Source organism: Mustelus asterias, chromosome 26, assembly GCF_964213995.1.
Source record: "Mustelus asterias chromosome 26, sMusAst1.hap1.1, whole genome shotgun sequence".
NCBI classification, from domain to species: Eukaryota; Metazoa; Chordata; class Chondrichthyes; order Carcharhiniformes; family Triakidae; genus Mustelus; species Mustelus asterias.
Window position 1 is genome coordinate 22708585 of NC_135826.1, and position 21531 is coordinate 22730115.

At 45.6% G+C, this 21531-nt stretch overlaps 1 protein-coding gene across 1 annotated transcript in view; it reads left to right on the forward strand.

The window, feature by feature from the left end:
• Positions 1 to 19519, forward strand: part of hcn2b (hyperpolarization activated cyclic nucleotide-gated potassium channel 2b) — a 135868-nt gene extending 116349 nt beyond the window's left edge. Inside the window, exons 6-8 of the mRNA XM_078198764.1 lie at positions 387 to 627; positions 7745 to 7909; positions 18292 to 19519. Of these exons, the coding sequence (XP_078054890.1) occupies positions 387 to 627; positions 7745 to 7909; positions 18292 to 19214 (1329 nt within the window). The 3' untranslated portion in view covers positions 19215 to 19519. The remainder of the gene's footprint in view (positions 1 to 386; positions 628 to 7744; positions 7910 to 18291) is intronic.
• Positions 19520 to 21531: the final 2012 nt, after the last annotated feature.

Consider the following 21531-nt stretch of genomic DNA (forward strand, 5'->3'; position numbering starts at 1 on the left):
AAGACACACAAAAAACAGCTTCCATTGCCTAGTTTAAGTTTATATATGTGATGGATATAAATAAAATGGAATAGACAGCTGAACAAAATAGTTGGGTTGCAATGCTTGTGTGTAAACCTTTAGCTGCTAACCTGTTCACTGCTATAGACTATCTCCAAGGCAACATACAGGCTAATCAAGATGGCTGCCGGGCATGTAGGCCAGTGCTTCCTTAGGGAACAGCAGCTCAATTAAATAGAACACCAAGCATGGGGTAGATCTTTTGCTAATGGGATGATTCTCTGTGTATTCATGTTATTCCTGTGGCACATCAAGCTCTTCATCTTTGTCACCCTTCTTACGCTGGGGTCAATAAGACTCACATTGCACTTTATTTTTTAACCCAGGAAATAGTGAATTTCAACTGCCGGAAGCTGGTAGCCTCGATGCCACTTTTTGCCAATGCGGACCCAATCTTTGTGACAGCCATGCTGACCAAACTGAAGTTTGAAGTGTTCCAGCCTGGAGATTACATAATCCGTGAGGGGACAATAGGAAAAAAGATGTACTTTATCCAGCATGGGGTGGTTAGCGTCCACACAAAGGGCAACAAGGAAATGAAACTGTCGGATGGCTCGTACTTTGGAGGTTTGTGTCTAAATTGAATGCATGTTCATTTAGGGCAGTCAAATGGACTACATGTTATTGGTGTGATAATGTAATGTTGTAGCTCTGGTCACATTAGACCATAGGATATAGGAGCAGATTTGGACCATTTGGCCCATCGAGCCTACTCCACTATTCAATCGTGTCTGATAAGTTTCTCAACCCCATTCTCCCGCCTTTTCCTTGTAACCTTTGATTTCCTTACCAATCAAGAACCTATCTGTCTCTGTCTTAAATACACTCAATAACCTGGCCTCCACAGCCTTCTGTGGCAATGAATTTCAAAGATTCACCACCCTCTGGCTGAAGAAATTCCTCTTCATCTTGGAGATGAGTCTGAAGAAATTCCTCCTCATCACGGTACAGATTTGATGGGCCAAATTGATGGGCCAAATGGCCTCCTTCTGTACTGGAGGGATTCGATGATTAATAGGGAAAAATTGTACAGAGGCCGACAACCTCCCAGCTGCCTTGGAGCAGCCCACCAGCTGCCCCAGTCCTTACATGTCTTCTACATGTCTTCAGAATGTCCTCTGCCCAAGAAGGGATTCCACCCGCTGGGGTGATTACCCACTCTCAGTCCCAACTGGTCCCTCAAGCCAGGTGACCCTCTAGGACCCTCTAGGGTTCTCTGGGAGGCTAGAGAGGAGATTGCAGAGCCTTTGGCTTTGATCTTTGTGTCGTCATTGTCTACAGGAACAGTGCCAGAAGACTGGAGGATAGCAAATGTTGTCCCCTTGTTCAAGAAAGGGAGTAGGGACAATCCTGGTAATTATAGACCGGTGAGCCTTACTTCTGTTGTGGGCAAAGTATTGGAAAGGATTATAAGAGATAGGATTTATAATCACCTAGAAAGGAATAATTTGATTAGGGATAGTCAGCACGGTTTTGTGAAGGGTAGGTCGTGCCTCACAAACCTTATTGAGTTCTTTGAGAAGGTGACCAAAGAGGTGGATGAGGGTAAAGCGGTTGATGTGGTGTATATGGATTTCAGCAAAGCGTTTGATAAGGTTCCCCATGGTAAGCTTTTGCAGAAAATACGGACACATGGGATTGAGGGTGATTTAGTGGTTTGGATCAGGACTTGGCTAGCTGTAAGAAAACAAAGGGTGGTGGTTGATGGGAAATATTCATCCTGGAGTTCAGTTACTAGTGGTGTACCGCAAGGATCTGTTTTGGGGCCACTGCTGTTTGTCATTTTTATTAATGACTTGGATGAGGGCGTGGAAGGATGGATTAGTAAATTTGCGGATGATACTAAAGTCGGTGGAGTTGTAGACAGTGTGGAGGGAAGTGGCAGGTTACAGAGGGACATAGATAAGCTGCAGAGCTGGGCTGAGAGGTGGCAAATGGAGTTTAATGCGGAAAAATGTGAGGTGATTCACTTTGGAAGGAGTAACAGGAATACAGAGTACTGGGCTAATGGTACGATACTTGGTAGTGTGGATGAACAGAAGGATCTGGGTTTCCTGTGCATAGATCCCTGAAAGTTGGCACTGAGGTTGATAGGGTTGTTAAGAAGGCGTACGGTGTGTTAGCTTTTATTGGTAGAGGGATTGAGTTTCGGAGCCAGGAGGTCATGCTGCAACTGTACAAAACTCTGGTGCGGCCGCATTTGGAGTATTGCGTACAGTTCTGGTCGCCGTATTATAGGAAAGATGTGGAAGTGTTGGAAAGGGTGCAGAGGAGATTTTCCAGGCTGTTGCCTGGTATGGTGGGAAAATTGTATGAGGAAAGGCTGAGGGGCTTGAGGTTGTTTTCGTTAGAGAGAAGAAGGTTAGAGGTGACTTAATAGAGGCATACAAGATGATCAGATGATTAGATAGGGTGGATAGTGAGAGCCTTTTTCCTCGGATGGTGTTGGCTAGCACGAGGGAACATAGCTTTAAATTGAGGGGTGAGAGATATAGGACAGATGTTAGAGGTAGGTTCTTTACTCAGAGAGTAGTAAGGGCGTGGAATGCCCTGCCTGCAGCAGTGGTGGACTCGTCAACGCTGAGAGCATTCAAGTGGTTATTGGATAAACATATGGATGATATTGGAATAGTGTAGATTAGAGGGGCTTTAGATTGGTACCACTGGTCGGCGCAACATCGAGGGCCAAAGGGCCTGTACTGCGCTGTAATGTTCTATGTTCTATTTTCTTCTGCTGTGTTGCCCTTAAAGGGACAACCACTACAACCACCACAGATGGAGATACATAACAGTTGGTTTTGGCAAAGTCCCCACCAGTCAGGCGCTCTTGCGACTGCAGATACTTTCAGCAGATTCTGCCTAAAGTGCTTCGAAAAGAATTGTTTCATCGACTTTGTCAACCTGAGGGTGACGGAAATGTTGCTTAAAATAAACCTAATCTGTGAGTGCAAAACAGGTTGAAAAGCTTTCAAAAGTAACTTAACATGACACATCAAGCGCTTTGTGTATCAGAGTGAAAATCATTTGTGAAAAGCATTGACTTTGGTTAGTGGAGGTGTCAGACACGAGTCTGTGTATTTCTGGGGATCACAAAGCCTGCTTGGAAACATGCAGATTTTATCTGACTTTTGTTTGGTGTCAGAGACTTTGATTTATTCCAAGTGAGTGCCTCACAAGCCAGCCCTGACAAATAAATGAATCATATGACTGGTACCGCGACGTGCGGACAGCATGAAACAATGCAAAAGTCTGCTACATCACCATGCCTTCCCACATATTCAAGATAAAGTACAAGATAAAGAGAAGCGGGAATAGGCTTGTGTGGAGTATAAATGAGGACATGGACCCAATGGGTGGAATAGCTGTTTGACTGTTGTAAATACGTTGTAAAAATTAGATAAATTATTATTAGCTTGAATGCTGTAATGAATAGTGTTCTTTAAATGGGGGAAATGAATGAACTGGTGGCATACTTTGTACTAAAGCTATTAACTTTTCCTGGCAGTAAGACTATGAATTTTTACTGATTTGTATGCAAGTTTAAGCCAGCAAGTCTTGTACTTTATGACTTCCCCCTATCTCAACTTGACACTGGCTATAGTATAACTGCGACTGGAACAGAGCCAACCTTTCCAATTTCAAAATCAAAATTTGTACAAGAAAGCCCTGGCAGTCCATTTGACCCATTTTTGGAAATGATTCAGCGAGTGTGTGGAAACCTCGGCACAGGATTTTTTTTTTACACTGGCAAAGTTGTGCTCCCCCTCGAGCAGAGATGCAGGGTAGCGGGGCAGTGAAACCTGGTGCCGGCCACTTTCAGTGCCCTAGATTAGGTATTGATGCCTATTGTGAAGCTGACAATACATCTCAGCTATACTTGTGACCTACTTCCATTTTACTTAAGTCTTCCAACATGCTGCCAGAAAACAAAGAATCACATCCTCAAATTCAAAAGTTGGAATTAGACCATTACACATTTGGGGCCCGATTCTCCCATCGCGATCCGCAGCTTTTCTGGCGGATCCGGTTGGGAGAATCGTGTCGTCGGCCTTTTTCCAGGGTTTGCGCATGTGCTGGGAACACAAGCGCATCTCCCAGAGCCGGAGAATAGTCAGAGTCCAGACCACGCTGGAAACCGGCGGGAAGACAGATAAGTGATTTGAATCTATTTTTAATATGTTTTGCATGTGATTGTCGGGAACTTGCCGGGCCCGATTGAATCTCCCACCTCACCAGGAGTACTTCATTGATGCGGGGTTCAGGCTAGCTCCCCCCACATTCGGGGAACTAGCAGGAGACCCCACCGGAATGAAGGGGAGGGCAATCGGGGCCCCTCACCGAGTTGGACAGCTGGGGGTGGTGCCCCCTGGGCATGGGCACCCTGGCAGTGCGAGCCTGTGCCCCGGCACTGCCCAAGGGGCAAAGTGCCCATGTCCAAGGGGCGCCTTGGCACTGCCCACCGGGAATTGGGCAGTGCCAAAGGGGCGAGGCCTATTGTGGGCGGGGCCTAGGGGCAAACGGTGGGGTTAGGGGGGTCCTGCTGCCGGTCTGGGGTCGAGAGAGGGCAGCGATCAGGGCAGGCTGGGGGGGGGGGGTGATGGTCTGGCGGGATGCTGCCCTTCCAGCATCCCCCACCCCCCCCCCCCCCCCCCCCCCATGGCCCAATCGCAGCCTCCACGACAATTCCTGGGCCAGCCCTGATCTCCCCCCCGCCCCCCTCCTCTCCCCCCCGGATGTCCAACCCACCCCGCAGCAGTGGCCCCCTCACCCCGGCAGACCCCCCCCCCGCTGATCCCCCTGGAGTCAGACCCCGCCCCCCCTTCCGGGAAGCAGGCCTCGCCCTGGCAGACCACCAACCTCCCCAGCCCACCCCTTGGGCAGTGCCAGGGGGCACAGGCTGGCACTGCCAGCGTGCCCATGCCCAGGAGCACCACCCCCGCCACCGGACCCCCTGGAGGGCCCCAATTGGCCCCCCCTTTCATTCCGGTGGGGTCTCCCGCTAGTTCCCTGAATGTGGGGAGCTAGCCTGAATCCCGCTGGAATGAAGTACTCCTGGTGGGGTGGGAGATTCAATCGTGCCCGGCAAGTTCCCGATAATCACACGCAAAACATATTCAAAATAGATTCAAATCACTTATCTGTCTTCCGGCCGGTTTCCAGCGTGGTCTGGGCTCCGACTATTCTCCGGCTCTGGGAGATGCGCTTGTGTTCCCGGCACATGCGCAAATCCCGGAAAAAGGCCAACGATGCAATTCTCCCGACCGGATCCGCCAGAAAAGCTGCGGATCGCGATGGGAGAATCGGACCCCAAATGTATAATGGTCTAATTCCAACTTTTGAATTTGAGGATGTGATTCTTTGTTTTCTGGCAGCATGTTGGAAGACTTAAGAAAAATGGAAGTAGGTCACAAGTATAGCTGAGATGTATTGTCAGCTTCACAATAGGCATCAATACCTAATCTAGGGCACTGAAAGTGGCCGGCACCAGGTTACACTGCCCCACTACCCTGCATCTCTGCTCGAGGGGGAGCACAACTTTGCCAGTGTAAAAAAAATCCTGTGCCGAGGTTTCCACACACTCGCTGAATCATTTCCAAAAATGGGTCAAATGGACTGCAGGGCTTTCTTGTACAAATTTTGATTTTGAAATTGGAAAGGTTGGCTCTGTTCCAGTCGCAGTTATACTATAGCCAGTTGAGATAGGGGGAAATCATAAAGTACAAGACTTGCTGGCTTAAACTTGCATACAAATCAGGAAAAATTAATAGCTTTAGTACAAAGTATGCCACCAGTTCATTCATTTCCCCCATTTAAAGAACACTATTCATTGCAGCATTCAAGCTAATAATAATTTATCTAATTTTTACAACGTATTTACAACAGTCAAACAGCTATTCCACCCATTGGGTCCATGTCCTCATTTTTACTCCACACAAGCCTATTCCCGCTTCTCTTTATCTGCCCCTATTAATATATCCTTCCATTCCTATTTCCCTCACGTGTCTTAACTAGTTTCCTTTTAAATGCATCTATGTTGTTTGCATAGGAATGTAGAAAATAGGAACAGGAGTAGCCCATTTGGTCCTTCGGGCCTGCTCCGCCACTCCTCATGATCATGGCTGGTCATCCAACTCAATAACCTGATCCTGCCTTCCCTCTTATCCTTTGATCCCCTTGACCCCAAGAGCTATACCAAACTCCTCCTTGAAAACGTACAATGCTTTGACTTCAATGCTTTCTGTGATAGTGAATTCCATAGGCTCACCATTCTCTGGGTGAAGAAATTTCTCCTCGTCTCAGTCCTAAAAGGTTTACCCCATATCCTTAGGCTACGATCCTTGGTTCTGCACACCCCCACCATTGGGAACATCCTTCCTGCATCTATTCTGTCTGGTGGTCCTGTTAGAATTTCATAGTTTCCTATAGACCTATAATCCCCCCTCATTCTTAACTCCAATGAATACAGTCCTAACCGACTCAATCTCTCCTCATACGCCAGTCCCACATTCCCAGGAATTAGTCTGGTAAACCTTCGTTGCGCTTGCCTGTCCCACTGTAACATTGCAGAAAGTATGAGACGTGCAGAAGGCAATCCACAGAATTTTACACACCCCTCCTCCCCAACCCGTGGGGAGACTGTAAATTCTTCCCCACCTATTTTAAATTAACAAACCTGATCAGATGTAAACAATTGTATCAGAGTGTGTGCAGAATGTGGGTGTGCAAACTGGGATCAGTTCTCAAAGGGTCAACTTCCTGTCGAACGAGATGAAATAAAATGAAACATTCCAGTAAGTAATTTCTCTCTCCAATATTGACTGGTGCTGAGAAAAACACAAACAATTATTTCACAAAGGTAGAAAGCCTTTCCAAAGTTGACACATTCATGTTGTCACTTAGCCAATGAGTTCGGGGGTGGGGGGGAAAGCTTTGTCACTATGGTGCCACAAGCACGAGACTCAGTGGGCGGCGCGGTGGCACAGCGGTTAGCACTGCTGCCTCACCGTGCCAGGGACCCAGGTTCGATCCCCGGCTTGGGTCACTGCCTTTGTGGCGTCTGCACGTTCTCCCCGTGTCGGCGTGGGTTTCCTCCGGGTGCCACGGTTTCCTCCCACAGTCCGATAGACGTGCTAGTTGGGTGCATTGGCCATGCTAAATTCTTCCTCAGTGTACCCAAAAGGCGCCGGAGTGTGGCGACTAGAGGATTTTCACAGTAACTTCATTGCAGTGTTAACGTGAGCCTACTTGTGACTAATAAATAAATTTTATCTTTAACTTTAATTACTTCTGGGAGGCTGTTTATAATACGATATATGATATGATAATTGGGAGGCCCAAAATTGTATCTGTTTGGTCTCAACCTGCATGTAAACCAGAATATCATGTTGGCACATAGATGCAGAGAACCCTTCCCCTTTATCAGAATCGGACGGATTTTAAATACAGATCAACCGTGATCAAATTGAATGATGGAACAAGCTGGAGGGGCTGAATGGCCTGTTCCTGTCCCTTTGTTCTCAATATCTCACTGCCAACAGTGATCAATGGCCATTCAAAGAGAACGGTGCAATCACGAACAGATTTGGCTGTTCCATCTACTCCAACATAGGGTTGGGCAATGAATGGGTTATGGTGGATATGCAAGCTACTATTCTGCTCAACTTACAACTGTTGTAATTTGCAGAAATCTGTTTGTTGACAAGAGGCAGGCGAACTGCCAGTGTGCGTGCTGATACCTACTGCCGCCTGTACTCTCTCTCTGTGGATCATTTTAATGAAGTGTTGGAAGAATACCCCATGATGCGAAGAGCCTTTGAGACTGTGGCCATCGACAGACTGGATAGGATAGGTATGGCATGGTATCCTTACAACACTATTAATTGTCTCCCTTCTTGCAAATATAATTCTCCCTGAAGCTACAGAATATATTTCCATATTGTGAAAGATAAGTAATCACTTGGTGCAGTCGGATATGTGTTCTTAACTCTGTCCTTCAAGATTCCATGTATCCTAGCAACAGACAGTCTTGTCATGGATAAATTACAATTCTCTATGAGGAAATAATCCTCTTACACTCCATCATTTTACAATAAATTATAGAATTTATATACATTATTAAGTATTGCATAACATTGCATATTATTCTGCATGATAGTACCATGTAATTACTTTGGTACTGAATACTTTGCCATTTTAGTAGTATGAACTGCTGATAGATAAATTGAAAGCACAAGTATTAGTTTAACTATTTAATAGAAATAGGAAGGGAATGTATAGTCAGTGATTAGCAAATGATATTTTGCATAAATTTAGATTGTTTTTAGCCTATCTCATTGCTAATTGAACTCGTTTGCATTTGTTTCTGATAACGAATGAATCATTAACTAGGCAAGATTATTTATTTACAATGCAAGGTGATTTTATTTGGCATAGATTGCATTCATTTAAATAGTTTGCTCATTTAAATCCATTCATAAACAAAAGATCATTAACATGTATTTTTAAATACAATATTATTGCTGTCTTATACTTAGAAAAATGTCAGTATCATAGAGGATGGAATTATGCTGTGTTATATTTACATATTAGTGCTTTAATGAGGTGGTGTCGACTTGATTGAGTGAGAGAACTGCAGCCCCTCTCCAGGATTTGGGCATATCTAGGCTAAAGAGTACAGAGGATGTACTGCATTATAAGAATGGCACCTGAGATGTTAACCTGACATTCTGACTACCTGTTGAGGTGCCATTGTTTCAAGAGAGCAGTGAATTTTCCCAATGTCCTGTCATCTCCCTCCCTCCCTGTCCCTCATGAAAGTAGACTAATTGGACAGTTAACATTTGCGGGACATGTTATGCACAAGTTGGGCAAGATTCTCCAGCCTCCCAGCCATGTGTTTCCCGCTGGCAGGACGTGGCACGTTGTTTGCTAGCGGCGGGATTCTCTGGTCCCGCCACTGTCAATGGGAATTCCCATCGACCTTACCCCATGCCGGCGGGAAACCCACAGGCGGGAGTGCGCTGCCGGTGGGAATCCCGCCGGCGAGAACGTCCGGTGAATTCCAACCGTTGACTCCACATCACAACAGTGGCTGCACATCAATGATCCACTAGCTTCCGAAGTGCTTTGGGGTATGGTGAGGACATGAAAGGCCCTGTTTTGATGCTTCTGGTGAGGTCCCTCAGGGGCAGAGCTGGGTATCAGGATAGGATCCACCGCAGGGAATCAAGGTAGATCGAAAGTGTTTGCAAGGGGGTGTCCGATCACTGGGGTTGATGAATCAGCAATATTTAAACCAACTGGCAAGTTGGAATGGCACTTATCTCCTGGATCCAACTCTATTATCTCTAGATGTCAATTCTGGGTGCAGGATTTCCTGAGGTTCAAGAACCTTGGCCATTCAGAGTTAAATTTGATGTAGCGCATAAACAGGGGCACTTAAGGGGCAGCACGGTAGCACAGTGGTTAGCATTGCTGCCTCACAGCGCCAGGGACCCAGGTTCAATTCCGGCCTCGGGTGATTGGCTGTGGGGAGTTTGCATGTTCTCCCCGTGTCTGCGTGGGTTTCCTCCGGGTTCTCCAGTTTCCTCCCATGGTCCAAAAATGTGCAAGTTAGGTTGATTGGTCATGCTAAATTGCCCCTTAGTGTCAGGGGGGTTAGCAGGTTAAATAAGTGGGGTTAGGGGGATAGGGCTTGGGTGGGATTGTTGTCAGTGCAGACTCGATGGGCCGAATGGCCTCCTTCTGCACTGCAGGGATTCTAAGATACTGGGCGGGATTATCTGGCCACGCTCATCCAAATTCCAGAAAATCCTGCCCAAGGTCCACGGATTTTTGCATGGTTTGCCTCCCCCCCGCCCGCCCCCCCCCTCGTTACAATTCCCGTGGCGAGATGGGAAAATTCCCCCCGCTAGCCTCAAACCCAAAGTGAGCAGGGTTGGTTTGGGGTTGAATTTCAGTTTTTTTTTAAGACTTTGAATTCCCACCTGCCTTAAACCCACCTGTTTTTAAGGATGAGATTCCCCCCCCCCCCCCCCCCATGATATCCAGAAACTGTGTTTCTGTTTGGAATCTGGGATCTCATAGTTCAACAAAACTAAGCAGGATTTCATCTGGTTTGTGGGTTGAAAAATATCTGTGCCTGTTAGACTGCTGTGGAGACAAAGCCAATGCTTAGCAACGGCGACGGGCAAGGGACCAGTTAATGATGGAGGAGCAGCTGTAGGAGCTGCGAATCACAGAATCATATCGATTTCCTTAGCCCCGGGTTCAGTTGCCATGAATCTTCTAAAACAACAATCAAACCAAAATGTATTCCTCAGTTAACAGCGGTATTCAGTGCTTGTTACTTCATTATTCAGCTAAAAGATCATTTCTGCATTTCACGGTGATCTTCAATATTTTCTATTACATTTCAAAATCAAATGAAAAAATGTTATAAAAATTAATTTTAATCCATTGATTAAATAGAGGGTAGCAAATGTTTTTTTGAGTATAACACAAAGCTCAAGGAATTTTAAGGGGTTTCTTTGATGTAGTTTGTTTTTTTGCAGTCAACCCTAACTTTAAACATGTTGCCGATTTTTTTATTTATTTCATGGTTCCTTTTTTAACCATCTTCTATTCTGCATTTGTATAACAATTATGGACAATTGCAAATGTGTCACATTTTCTAAATCGCCAGCATGGACAATGGACAATAGCAGCACGGTGTCACAGTGGTTAGCACTGCTGCCTCACAGCACCAGGGACCCGGGTTCAATTCTGGCCTCGGGTCACTGTCTGTGTGGAGTTCGCACGTTCTCCCCGTGTCTGCGTGTGTTTCCTTTGGGCACTCCGGTTTCCTCCCACAGTCCAAAGATGTGTGGGTTAGGTTGATTGGCCATGCTAAATTGATCTTAGTGTCAGGGGGACTAGCTAGGGTAAATGCATGGGGTTATGGGAATACGACCTGGGTGGGATTGTGGCTGGCGCAGACTCGATGGGCCAATTAGCCTCCTTCTGCACTGTAGGGATTCTATGATTCTATGATCATTGGAAGTAAAAATAAGTATTGAACTAAAAAATATTGAAATGATGGGTGGAACTTTATCATACCTTGTCAGAGTGTCAGGTTCTGACCAAAAGCCGGCGTGTATGTGTCCAGATGCACAGCCGTGTCTTCGGACCAGATCTTTTGGCACTCAGTGTTCACAGGGGGTGTGGTTTGCACCGTCACTCTGGTGGGGCTTCATAGAGCCGGTTAGGCTGGCTCCAGAGAGATCGGGAAGCCATCTTTAAAGGTGCCCCAACCTGGGCTGTGGATAAACTCTAGCCCCCTTCCCACAGGCAAGAAGGACCCCCCACCCCAACAAGCATCTGGGCGTCACTGTCCCTCCCCAACCACTCTTGAATCAGGGGCTCTCTTTTCCTCCCTCTTTCCCACAACCATACAAGTATCGGAGGCTCCCATTTCACACACCCACCTCCCCACAACCACAGAAGTATCAGGAACTCTTTTCTCCCCCTGACCCCACCGTAGCGGTATTAAGGGCACTCTCCCCCTCACAGCCATCGCAACCCCCACCCCACTCACAGGCATGAAACCACATCTGCCAGTGTGGTGCTTGTATTGATTACCAAGCTAAACAAGCTGGAGAGCCATTGATGGCACATGACGGACCATCAATGAAACTGGAGGTAGACACTTCACTCCAGGAGAAACTAGTTATCTTATCACTGTTGACTATTATTCTGACTACCAGCAGTCAGACCAGCCGACTTCAAAGATAATAGGAATAATAGTAAAATGCCTGAAAGCGCACTTTAGTCAGTTTGGAATTTTAGACGTACCAAATAGTGACATTGGCCCTCAGTTCATGAGTGAAGAATTCAGCCGATTCACAAAGGATTAGGAAGTTCAACACTATACATCATTTCTCGGTCAAATGGAAAGGCTGAGGTGGCAGTGAAAATCTTCAAAGGTGTCATCCAGAAATTGTGCAAATCTAGCACCAATGTATACAAGACAATCCTGTGGAGAAACCCATCGATTGAAAGCCTGGTAAGTAATCCAGTCCAAAGGCTAATGTCACCCTGCATGCAAATCACAGGCTTACAACTAGCAAAGCTATGTCTTAACCGCAGATGGCCAGTCAGGGAGAAGGTATTTCACCAGCTGTACTAAGTACAGAATTACCATCAATTCCAGAGGTCCACGGGTCCCCAAGAACAGCAATGGAAGAACAGCAGTTACCATGGCAACAAGTGCCAACAAGGCAACATCACCCAGATGAACAGGCAATGTCAACGTGCACATGTACCTTTGAGAGACCGGCTATGCATGCAATGCATGTGTGAGAATAACAGTTTGCTAATGTGTGCAAACAGTAGTGGTATTGTGGGTAAATTGGGTAACACATGTTTGTTAGGGAAGGGGTGTTGTTTGGGTTTTGAAATGCAATGGTACCTTTGGCTTGCCATTGTTCTATTACCTTTGCCGTGAGGCAGTCTCTCAGTAAGCAGACATCCTAATCGGTTCAATAAAGACCTCTCATTGTGATAACTCTGAGAAAGATTGCAATCTTTAAACATGAAACACCAGGTTCTCAGCATATTTTTCTGAAAAACCTCAGCAAATTCTACTTCTCCAAAATTGCTATAAGTATTGACAAGATACTGTATAAAAATAAGGACAGAATATTTGACTCCAAGCTGGAGACTGAATTGTGTCTGCACACCCCTGTCCAAGTATGCACCACCCACTAAACCTATTTTAGCTGGCAACCCACCATGATCTTGACTCCCCGTGTTATGCCATGGTAGATGGTTTAATATATTTCCCTGACATGGCAGTTTGCCAGCATCATCCGGGATTGAGTTGGGACTGGGAGCAGACGGGCTACCTGCCCACCAGTAGCAGGCAGTCAATCAAAGTCAGTTTTTAAAAAAATAACTAAGGACAATTATCAGAGGCCGACTGGCAAAGGGTACAGGCCAGCTGCCTGGAAGTGGACTCCCGGCAGCAGACCGGGTGGTCAGCACTCTAGGTTGCTTTTGTGGTTCCCCCTGCCTGCCTAGCTGGAAAAGGTTGTGACCACAGCTTGCACTATGGCGAGGTGCTCCCATCCACCCTCCCCCCCCCCCCCCCCCTTCCCCGGTCACACCCAAAATGGTGGCCCAGCAGCTATTATCATTTTAAAATTTGTTAAGGTTGCAGAGAGTGTACCTGAAGAGAGAGGTGCCTTCTCTATCCCTTACCTATAGTGGCAGGCTGCAGTTCCTTTCATTCTGGAGAGCTCCAATTAAATGGTGAGCGTGGTCTCTGGCCATTAATTAGCCGATCTGCAGAAACCACTGCTTGGGGGTCTGCTCTTGTCACAATGCAGGATCAGAACCCTGCTTGATCCTGGTGTCAGGGCACTAACCCACAACATAAAATCTTGCCCTAATTTTAAGTATTAGTGTCACAAGGAGGCTTACATTAACACTGCAATGAAGTTACTGTGAAAATGCCCTAGTCGCCACACTCTGGCGCCTGTTCAGGTACACTGAGAGAGAATTTACCATGGCCAATGCACCTAACCAGCACATCTTTCGAATTATGGGAGGAAACCGGAGCACCGGGAGGAATCACACGCAGACACGGGGAGAATTTGCAAACTCCACACAGACAGCTGGGAATCGAACCCAGGTCCCTGGTGCTGTGAGGCAGCAGTGCTAACCACTGTGCCACCGTGCCGCCCTATGGAGCCTTCAGAAGAAGTTGGTTTGAAGACTGCAAGGTAACTGCATCAGAGTGTTTATACACAATCCAGTCTCATTTTAAAGTCACGGGGCAGAATGTTACCATCCTGCCCGCCATGGGAATCGTAGTGGGCGAGACACGGACCATGCAAAGGTTCGTTGACCTCGGGCAGGATTTTCCGGTCTTGGGATGAGCGAGGCTGGAAAATCTCACCCATACAATTTGTCCTTAATTTACATGAAACTTGGGACAGGATTTAATTGGCCCAACTGTGGTCTCGCCCCGTAGTTAGGGAACTGGCAGGGAATCCCCATCAGTTGCGTGTGGCGGGCCCAGCTGTTTTAAGTGCCATTCAGACACTTAAGTGGCCATCGTCAGGCCTACTCCGGGATTCGGGACCCTGGAGGTGGAAGGACCGTTCGCTGATGGCTACTGACCGATCAGAAACTGGCAGGTCATCATTGCTATCAACACCACCAGGAGCGGTGATTGCTGCCAAAAATGCCCCAACCAGAGGCCCAGGATCACCATAAGATCCCACGGCAAAGATGAGTGAGGAATAGGGATCTTGGGTTAGGGGTCGTGGCAGGGGGTGAGGTGGTGGGGGCGGGAGGGTTGGTTGGAGGTGAGAGCAGGGCAGCGGCCTTCAGCAGCCCACCCCCGCCCAAAGCTAGGTCCCGCATCCACAGAAAATGCCTGATAACAAGGGACCCCCCCCCCCCAACCACCCACCCAGGGAGGTCATTGGCAAAGCTGACAGGAATTACTGGGCAGCCTTCTGAAGGCACTAGTGGGAATGTGTAGTCACTGTGTGAAAAGTTTACATAGGCAACTTCCATTAGAAATCTGGACCAAAGAATTTATAATGGGAAAAGTTGGAACAAAAAGGTGACAATGAAAAGTAAGGTTCAGTGGATAAGAAATGTGTGCATGGAGGATATTTTTAACATATCACAGTGTGCATACAATGGATGGAATTTAAAAATCACAGTGGTGGCCACACTGTGGTGGCCATTCCAATAAGCCTCCTCAACCCAATTTAACGTCAATCAGACACTTAGCTGGTTGAATACCAGTGGACTTCTGCTGCTTCCAGGTGGAAATGACGTTTTTAAGCATTCCCACCCAGGGTGTACCAGCGGGGAGAGCCGGGAAGGTAAAGGGGCCTCCACCCCCTCACTCTCCCGCCCAATTTTATAGCCTCCCTGCTTCCCAGCATGCCCCCGCTTGGGAACATTCAATTCTGTGCTATGTGACCGAGGAAAGACACTGGTGAGATATAGTTCAGTGTATGTGCAATTATATTAATGTGGCCATGCCAATCCTGTCCCATTATAAAAGTACATGTATTACACTATAGTACCTATAAAGCCATTCACTGAAAGGCCTATTAATGTTATTAAATATCTTCAAGGATTGCTTAACTTTATAGTTTGTTTCTGTTTTTGTCCAACTGCACAAGAGAACCGAGGTCTCATATTAAAAATTCCTGTGGCATTTTTTAAAATGTAGAATCTACATATTTGTGTCAGAATAATTCACTTTATGCCTGGAAAATAGAACTTTGCAGTCTAGTCATGCCATGTTAGGGATATTTTTAGAGATGCCATTATCGTTTTTTGTTAAGTCTGCCCTGAATATTTCCTTTCCTTTATCTTTTATCGTGTTTATGCAATGAATATATATACAACTGAAATTTAAAATAAAAACAGAAAATGCTGGAACACGCAGCAGGTCAAGCAGGATCCCACAGTGACAGGAGCATAGCTCACAGAGAAGAACACACTGACACAAAAGAAAAGTCATTGATCTGAAACCTTGGGCTGCAGTGAATGGAGATTTAGCCGAATGCCAAATTTTCTGATCTCGCTGTCAGTGGTGACGGGGCGTGAACAGCCAGAGAATTCCGATTCTTAACTCTGTGTTGTTCTCTCTCTCCACACATACTGCCCAACCTGCTGCATATTTAGAGCATTTTCTGTTTATATTTCAGATATCTATCACCTGCAATGTTTTGTTTGCGTGACTGAAAATTAAAAGCCAGATAACTCACTGATTTTCCACTTCTGGATCCTGGATTTGAATCAAGTCAGACTAATTGGATGAAAGTTTCCGCTATATAGAATCATAGAAACCTTACAGGGCAGAAGGAGGCCATTCGGCCCATGGAGCCTGCACTAACCACAATCCCACCCAGGCCATATCCCCATAACCTTATGTATTTACCCTGCTAATCCCCTCTGACACTAAGGGACAATTTATCATGGTCAATCCACCTAACCTGCATACTTTTGGAGTGCAGGAGGAAACCAGAGCATTTGAAGGAAACCCACGTAATCCAAGGCTGGCATTGAATGCTGGGTCATTGGCGCTGTGAGGCAACAGTGCTAACCACTGTGCCACCGTGCCGCCCATGTCTGGGCCTTTTGAGAATTCAGCTTGGGCAGCTTTACCCCTGTTATAAGTGGGCACAGCTGAATAGTGCCAATAATTTGGCACCAATTTATTCTGAATTGGTCATTTTATCAAGAGAGGCAAAGGGACGCTAGGTTTATGTACAGGTCCACCATGATTGAATGCAGGAACAGGCTCGAGGAGCTGAGTTGCCTCCTCCTGCCCGGGTGTGTGGGCAATTGAGAAATGTCACAATGCGCCAGAGATGTTCTTTGGGTCAAAGTAATTTGCTGGAATTTTACCGCCCTGCCCGCCATGGGAATCGGAGTGGCTGAGGGACGGAACGTGGAAAGGTCCGTTGACCTCGGGCAGGATTTTCCGGTTTTGGGACGAGCGAAGCCGTAAAACCCTGTCCATTGTTTCACAGCTGACCACATTGTGGGTGACCTGGGAGTACGTGGGGAGGACATTCCATATCCCAACATTAACATCCCTCACCTCCATAAGGATAAAGTTCATTTTAACAGAAAGAAAATGAAAAATAACAAAAAGAAATTCCATAATTTATGGCTATCTCCAGCATTGTAAGAAGGCAAGAGTAACTTCCATTGTAAAGTCTTGAGAAAAATCAAGTGGGGTGATTTTCAACTTTGACCTGCCCCTCGCCCACTTTCTCACCTGATGGAGGGAAGGGGAAGGGATGTAACAATTCAGCCACCACTTGGACACTCAAAGCCCAATTGTTTCAATTTGCAGGCACACATAAGCAATGTTGCCTGAAACGGATGAACAGATACTTATAGTCCACGTCCTGTAAAGGGAGCCGATGGCCTAGTGGTATTACCGCTAGACTATTAATCCAGAAACTCAGCTAATGCCCTGGGGACCCAGGTTCGAACCCTGCCACGGCATATGGCAGAATTTGAATTCAATATTTAAAAAATCTGGAATTAAGAATATACTGATGACCATGAAACCATTGTTGACTGTTGGAAAAACCCATCTGGCTCACTAATGTCCCTTTTAGGGAAGGAAATCTGCCGTCCTTACCTGTTCTGGCCTACACGTGATTCCAGAGCCACAGTAATGTGGTTGACTCTTAACTGCCCTCTAAAATGGCCTAGCAAGCCACTCAGTTCAAGGGCAACTAGGGATGGGCAACAAATGCTGGCCCAGCCAGCGATGCTCATGTCCCACGAATGAATAGAAAAAAAGCTTGCGATTTTCACAAGGCTACGCTACGTGTTTGTGTTAGATGTTGGGAGGTCTAATGGGTGGCGTTCTGATCTTAACCTGGAGGCATCTACTGACAATTCTCAGAAATCTTTCAGAGGGGAAGGGTTGGAATGTTCCTCCTGGCCCTGCAGATTCTGCAGTTCACGACTCTTGATTTTTCTGATCACTTCTAGATCAGCTCACCCACAGGGCTGCCAAATATCCTGTAGCCCCTGCCCGACCTCCTCCCACAATAGGGAGTACTAATTGCCATTGAAGGTAGCTTGCCTGACTCATCACGGTGATGCCCAAATCTAGAATGATTGAATCATAGAATCCCTACAGTGGAGAAGGAGGCCATTCGGCCCGTCGAACCTGCACCGACAACAATCCCACCCAGACCCCATTCCCCGTATCTGCCTTGTAAATCCCCCTGAACCTAAGGGGCAATTCCGCACATCAATGGAGTGTGGGAGGAAACCGGAGCACCCGGAGGAAGCCCATGCAGACACGGGGAGAACGTGCAAACTCCACACAGACAGTGACCCAAGGCCAGGAATCGAACCCGGGTCCCTGGCGCTGTGAGGGCAGCAGTGCTAACCACTGTGCCACCCTTGAGGTTGATTACTTGAGAATGGTTCCGCTTCCCAGCATGAGGCAGGCATGTGACGGATCTGCCAACTTCATTTGTGTTTTGGGCAGATGTTGAAATGCAACCCAACCTCATGCCCCATCACAACACCACCACTCCCCCCAAACACCACTTTTTCCTAGAAGTTGGCACAAGTCTGCCTGGGTGAGGGTGTCTTGTTGACTTTAATCTATGAGAAACCTTTTAGGTTATCCATAACTAGTGACACTAAACTGTTCTAAAATGTCATTTGTTCTTTTTATAGGAAAGAAAAACTCTATTTTGCTGCACAAAGTCCAGCATGATTTAAACTCTGGTGTGTTCAACAACCGTGAGAATGAAATTATACAGGAGATTGTGAAGTATGATAGAGAGATGGTTCAACAAGTGGAACTTCAAAGGCCTCTTGCCATGTCTCACACACCTCCCTTCCATGGAGGTGCCATGTTCAATTCCCAAGGCCAGCTTGCTAACAATTCAGCAATTGCTACTCTCCAACAGGCTGTAGCTATGAGCTTCTGTCCTCCATCTACAGGCCTTTTTATTGGGTCTGTAGGTGTGCAATCACCCAGGACAGTCAGGCGGTTCCAGCCTGTTCAGAGTGCAGCAAGCCCGCTTTCAGTATCCCCTGGTCAACAATCGCAGACGCAGCAACAAGTGGCTTCGATCTCGCCGTATCCTTCTGCCGTCTCCAGTCCTCCAAACCAAAGCCCGTTAACAAACCGAACTTTCCAGTATGGGTCCCAGGCTCAATCAGGCTCGCAGCTGTCACTAACACAGCAAAAGGCACCCAGCCCTCCCCAGCGTCCTGCGGCTCATAAGAGTACACAGGCATTGCATACTAGCAGTCTGTCCCAAGAGGCAAGGCCACTGTCTGCTTCACAACCCTCGTTGCCTCATAACATTTCACAGACAGTAACCTCGAGTCCACCGCAGTCAACCAGAGAGTCAACAACGTCGATAGGGGGTCAGATGTCAGTGCAACCAGGCACCGGAGGCCTCCAAGGATCGATCCGAGGACCTGTCCCACCGAGGATGGCCCTGACGCATCAAATGTCCACGGGTGCGATGTTTCAAGTGCCGACAATGGCCGGCGCACAGCAGGACTCCAGTGTTCCCAAGAAAGATTCTGTGGTATGTGTTACAGATACGGACACAGGCAAATCAAGGCTTTCCTCCAACTTGTGATATTTGGGGTACCCATGTTCTTTTGTGGTAAATAAGAAGAAGAGTCATCAATAGTTGGTTGTGTGATCCAAAAAAAAACTAAAGGAATTGCTGCTGGCTCCTGCACATCCTAAATTCACTGCACATTCTGCCCTTAATTACCATCTACAGAAATTCCCAACCTGTGCAAGACTTCAAATGTCTGACAAATGGAGATGTACATAACCATATCAAAGGATGCTGAGCTTATCAGCTTTTATTTCTTTTATCAATTTGTCTGTAATAGATGCATTAGACGTATTTAAACGCAATATGTCATTTTCTTCAGAAAAAAAAATCTTATTGTGCATTTGGTGTGATGCTGTTGTTGTCTCATGTATTGTCGTGTAGTTAGACTTCGATGATTACCCAATGCAAACAATTTTAATGTCTTAAAAAAAATTGCTGCTACACCATAAAACAGCGAAACAACCAGCTTTTAACCTCCATTTTTTTAGGGTGTTTATGCTAGAAAAATGTTTTTATTTTAATACTAAAAAAATGAGGAGTGTTTCCGCTATGGTTTTCCTTGTGTGATGTAGCAGAACTATACAATAATGCAATCTACTGGTTTAAGCCAGGCTATAGGAATCAACTATTCATTTTCTGTTGAATATTTTTGAATATATTTAGTATCTTAATAGTGAATGGATTCCTATTTAATTGAAATCATTGTCTAGTGTTACTGTAAATGGTAATGATAGTTTACTGGAACTGGGCACTGAAACATAGATTATGTATATACCATTAGGACCAAAAGTAGTTCGACATGAAACTACATAGAAAGTTGTAATGGTGGATTTTAAATAGCATTCTGTACTTTACAAGCCACCAAAGTTTTCCTTATTGAATGGGTGCACGATGTTCATGAGGTGTTAACATTGCTGATCCTGTCAGTTGTCAAGGGAGATATAACTGTCAAGTATTAATGATAACTTGATAATTTCTCTTAATTTACACGCAATAGGAACAACTGAATCAATTAGCTAAGTCACCCCTTTTGTATATATCGGTTGAATTGCACACATCACTGCAATAAGAATTTTGACTAAGTACAACAACTACTTCCCTCGAAGCTTGTGACTGGCATCACAGAGTTTGTATGACATGGTCATTCTACACAGAGCTGTAGTCAAATTCAGAGTACAACTGCAAGTGTGGTTAGCTCCAGTGTTTGGAGCTTTAGATAGTAGATAAGTGATCTGGTTTTCCAATGTAATTTGTTAAGATCATTTCCGGTAATGTTTGATCAGTTTTTCCTTTGACAAGATGAACGTCATCATAGTTGACTCATCGAAGACCGCAAATAATACTCCAAATAACAATTTTGGGGTGCATCTATTAATCAAGAACATATGTAGCAAGAAATTTTGATATTTATAGTTGTGCTCCATTACATTCTTACAGATCCTGCGAAAAGAAGTGGAAGTATTTAAAAAAAAATAACCTGGAAAAAAAAATCTTTCCATACTTCAAGAGTTTACGAAGTCCAGACTTCTCTGAAAGGAATGCAGAACAATGCTCTTCCAGTAGAAGGGAAATGAAACCTTTTCTGGGAAGTATTTAGATATTTCTGGTTTCCAATGAGATTTAACACACTGAGAAATTGTAGCTTATAATCTTGCCAAGCTATCATGGCCTTTGTTGAAGAATGTAGTTGTGTTTTTATCAAAAAGGACGATCATGTTAGCTTATCTCTCACAACTAGAAAGCCTATAATCATTGCAGCCATATCTTTAGTGTAGAAAGCAGCAACCGGTAGGTACTTCTTGGTGAATGTATAAATGAAAATGTCCTCTACATTTGAAAATGAAAAGTAAACTTCAACCATTATTTCTCCCTTAGAAATCATACTGTTGGCAGCATAAATGCTCCATCCTATCATTGATTTTTAGGAGCTTTTATGCAATAAATGTTTTTTGCTTTTTTATTTCTGGTGCTGCCAATAAAGTACTAGGAATCTTTCACAAATTTTGCAGTAACGCAATGCCAGTATGGTACTGTCCTCAGTAATCTAGTAAGTGTTGCCACCTGCCTTGTTATTAGTTATAAGCTTTGCTGTATTAAAAATAGAATATCACGGTCCTCAACAATGGGATCTGCCCAGGCATACGGAGGAACACAGTCATGGATGAATTTGGTGAACCTTAAAAAAATTAATGTTAAAATCAATATAGGCAGCTACGTGCGACATGGAAGAATGTATGATGTTGGCTGTCGGTGATGAGAGAAATCCTCATTCAGAGGGTTTAAGCTGCGTAGTCTACTGTAATTATTCACACTGCCATGCAAAAAACAG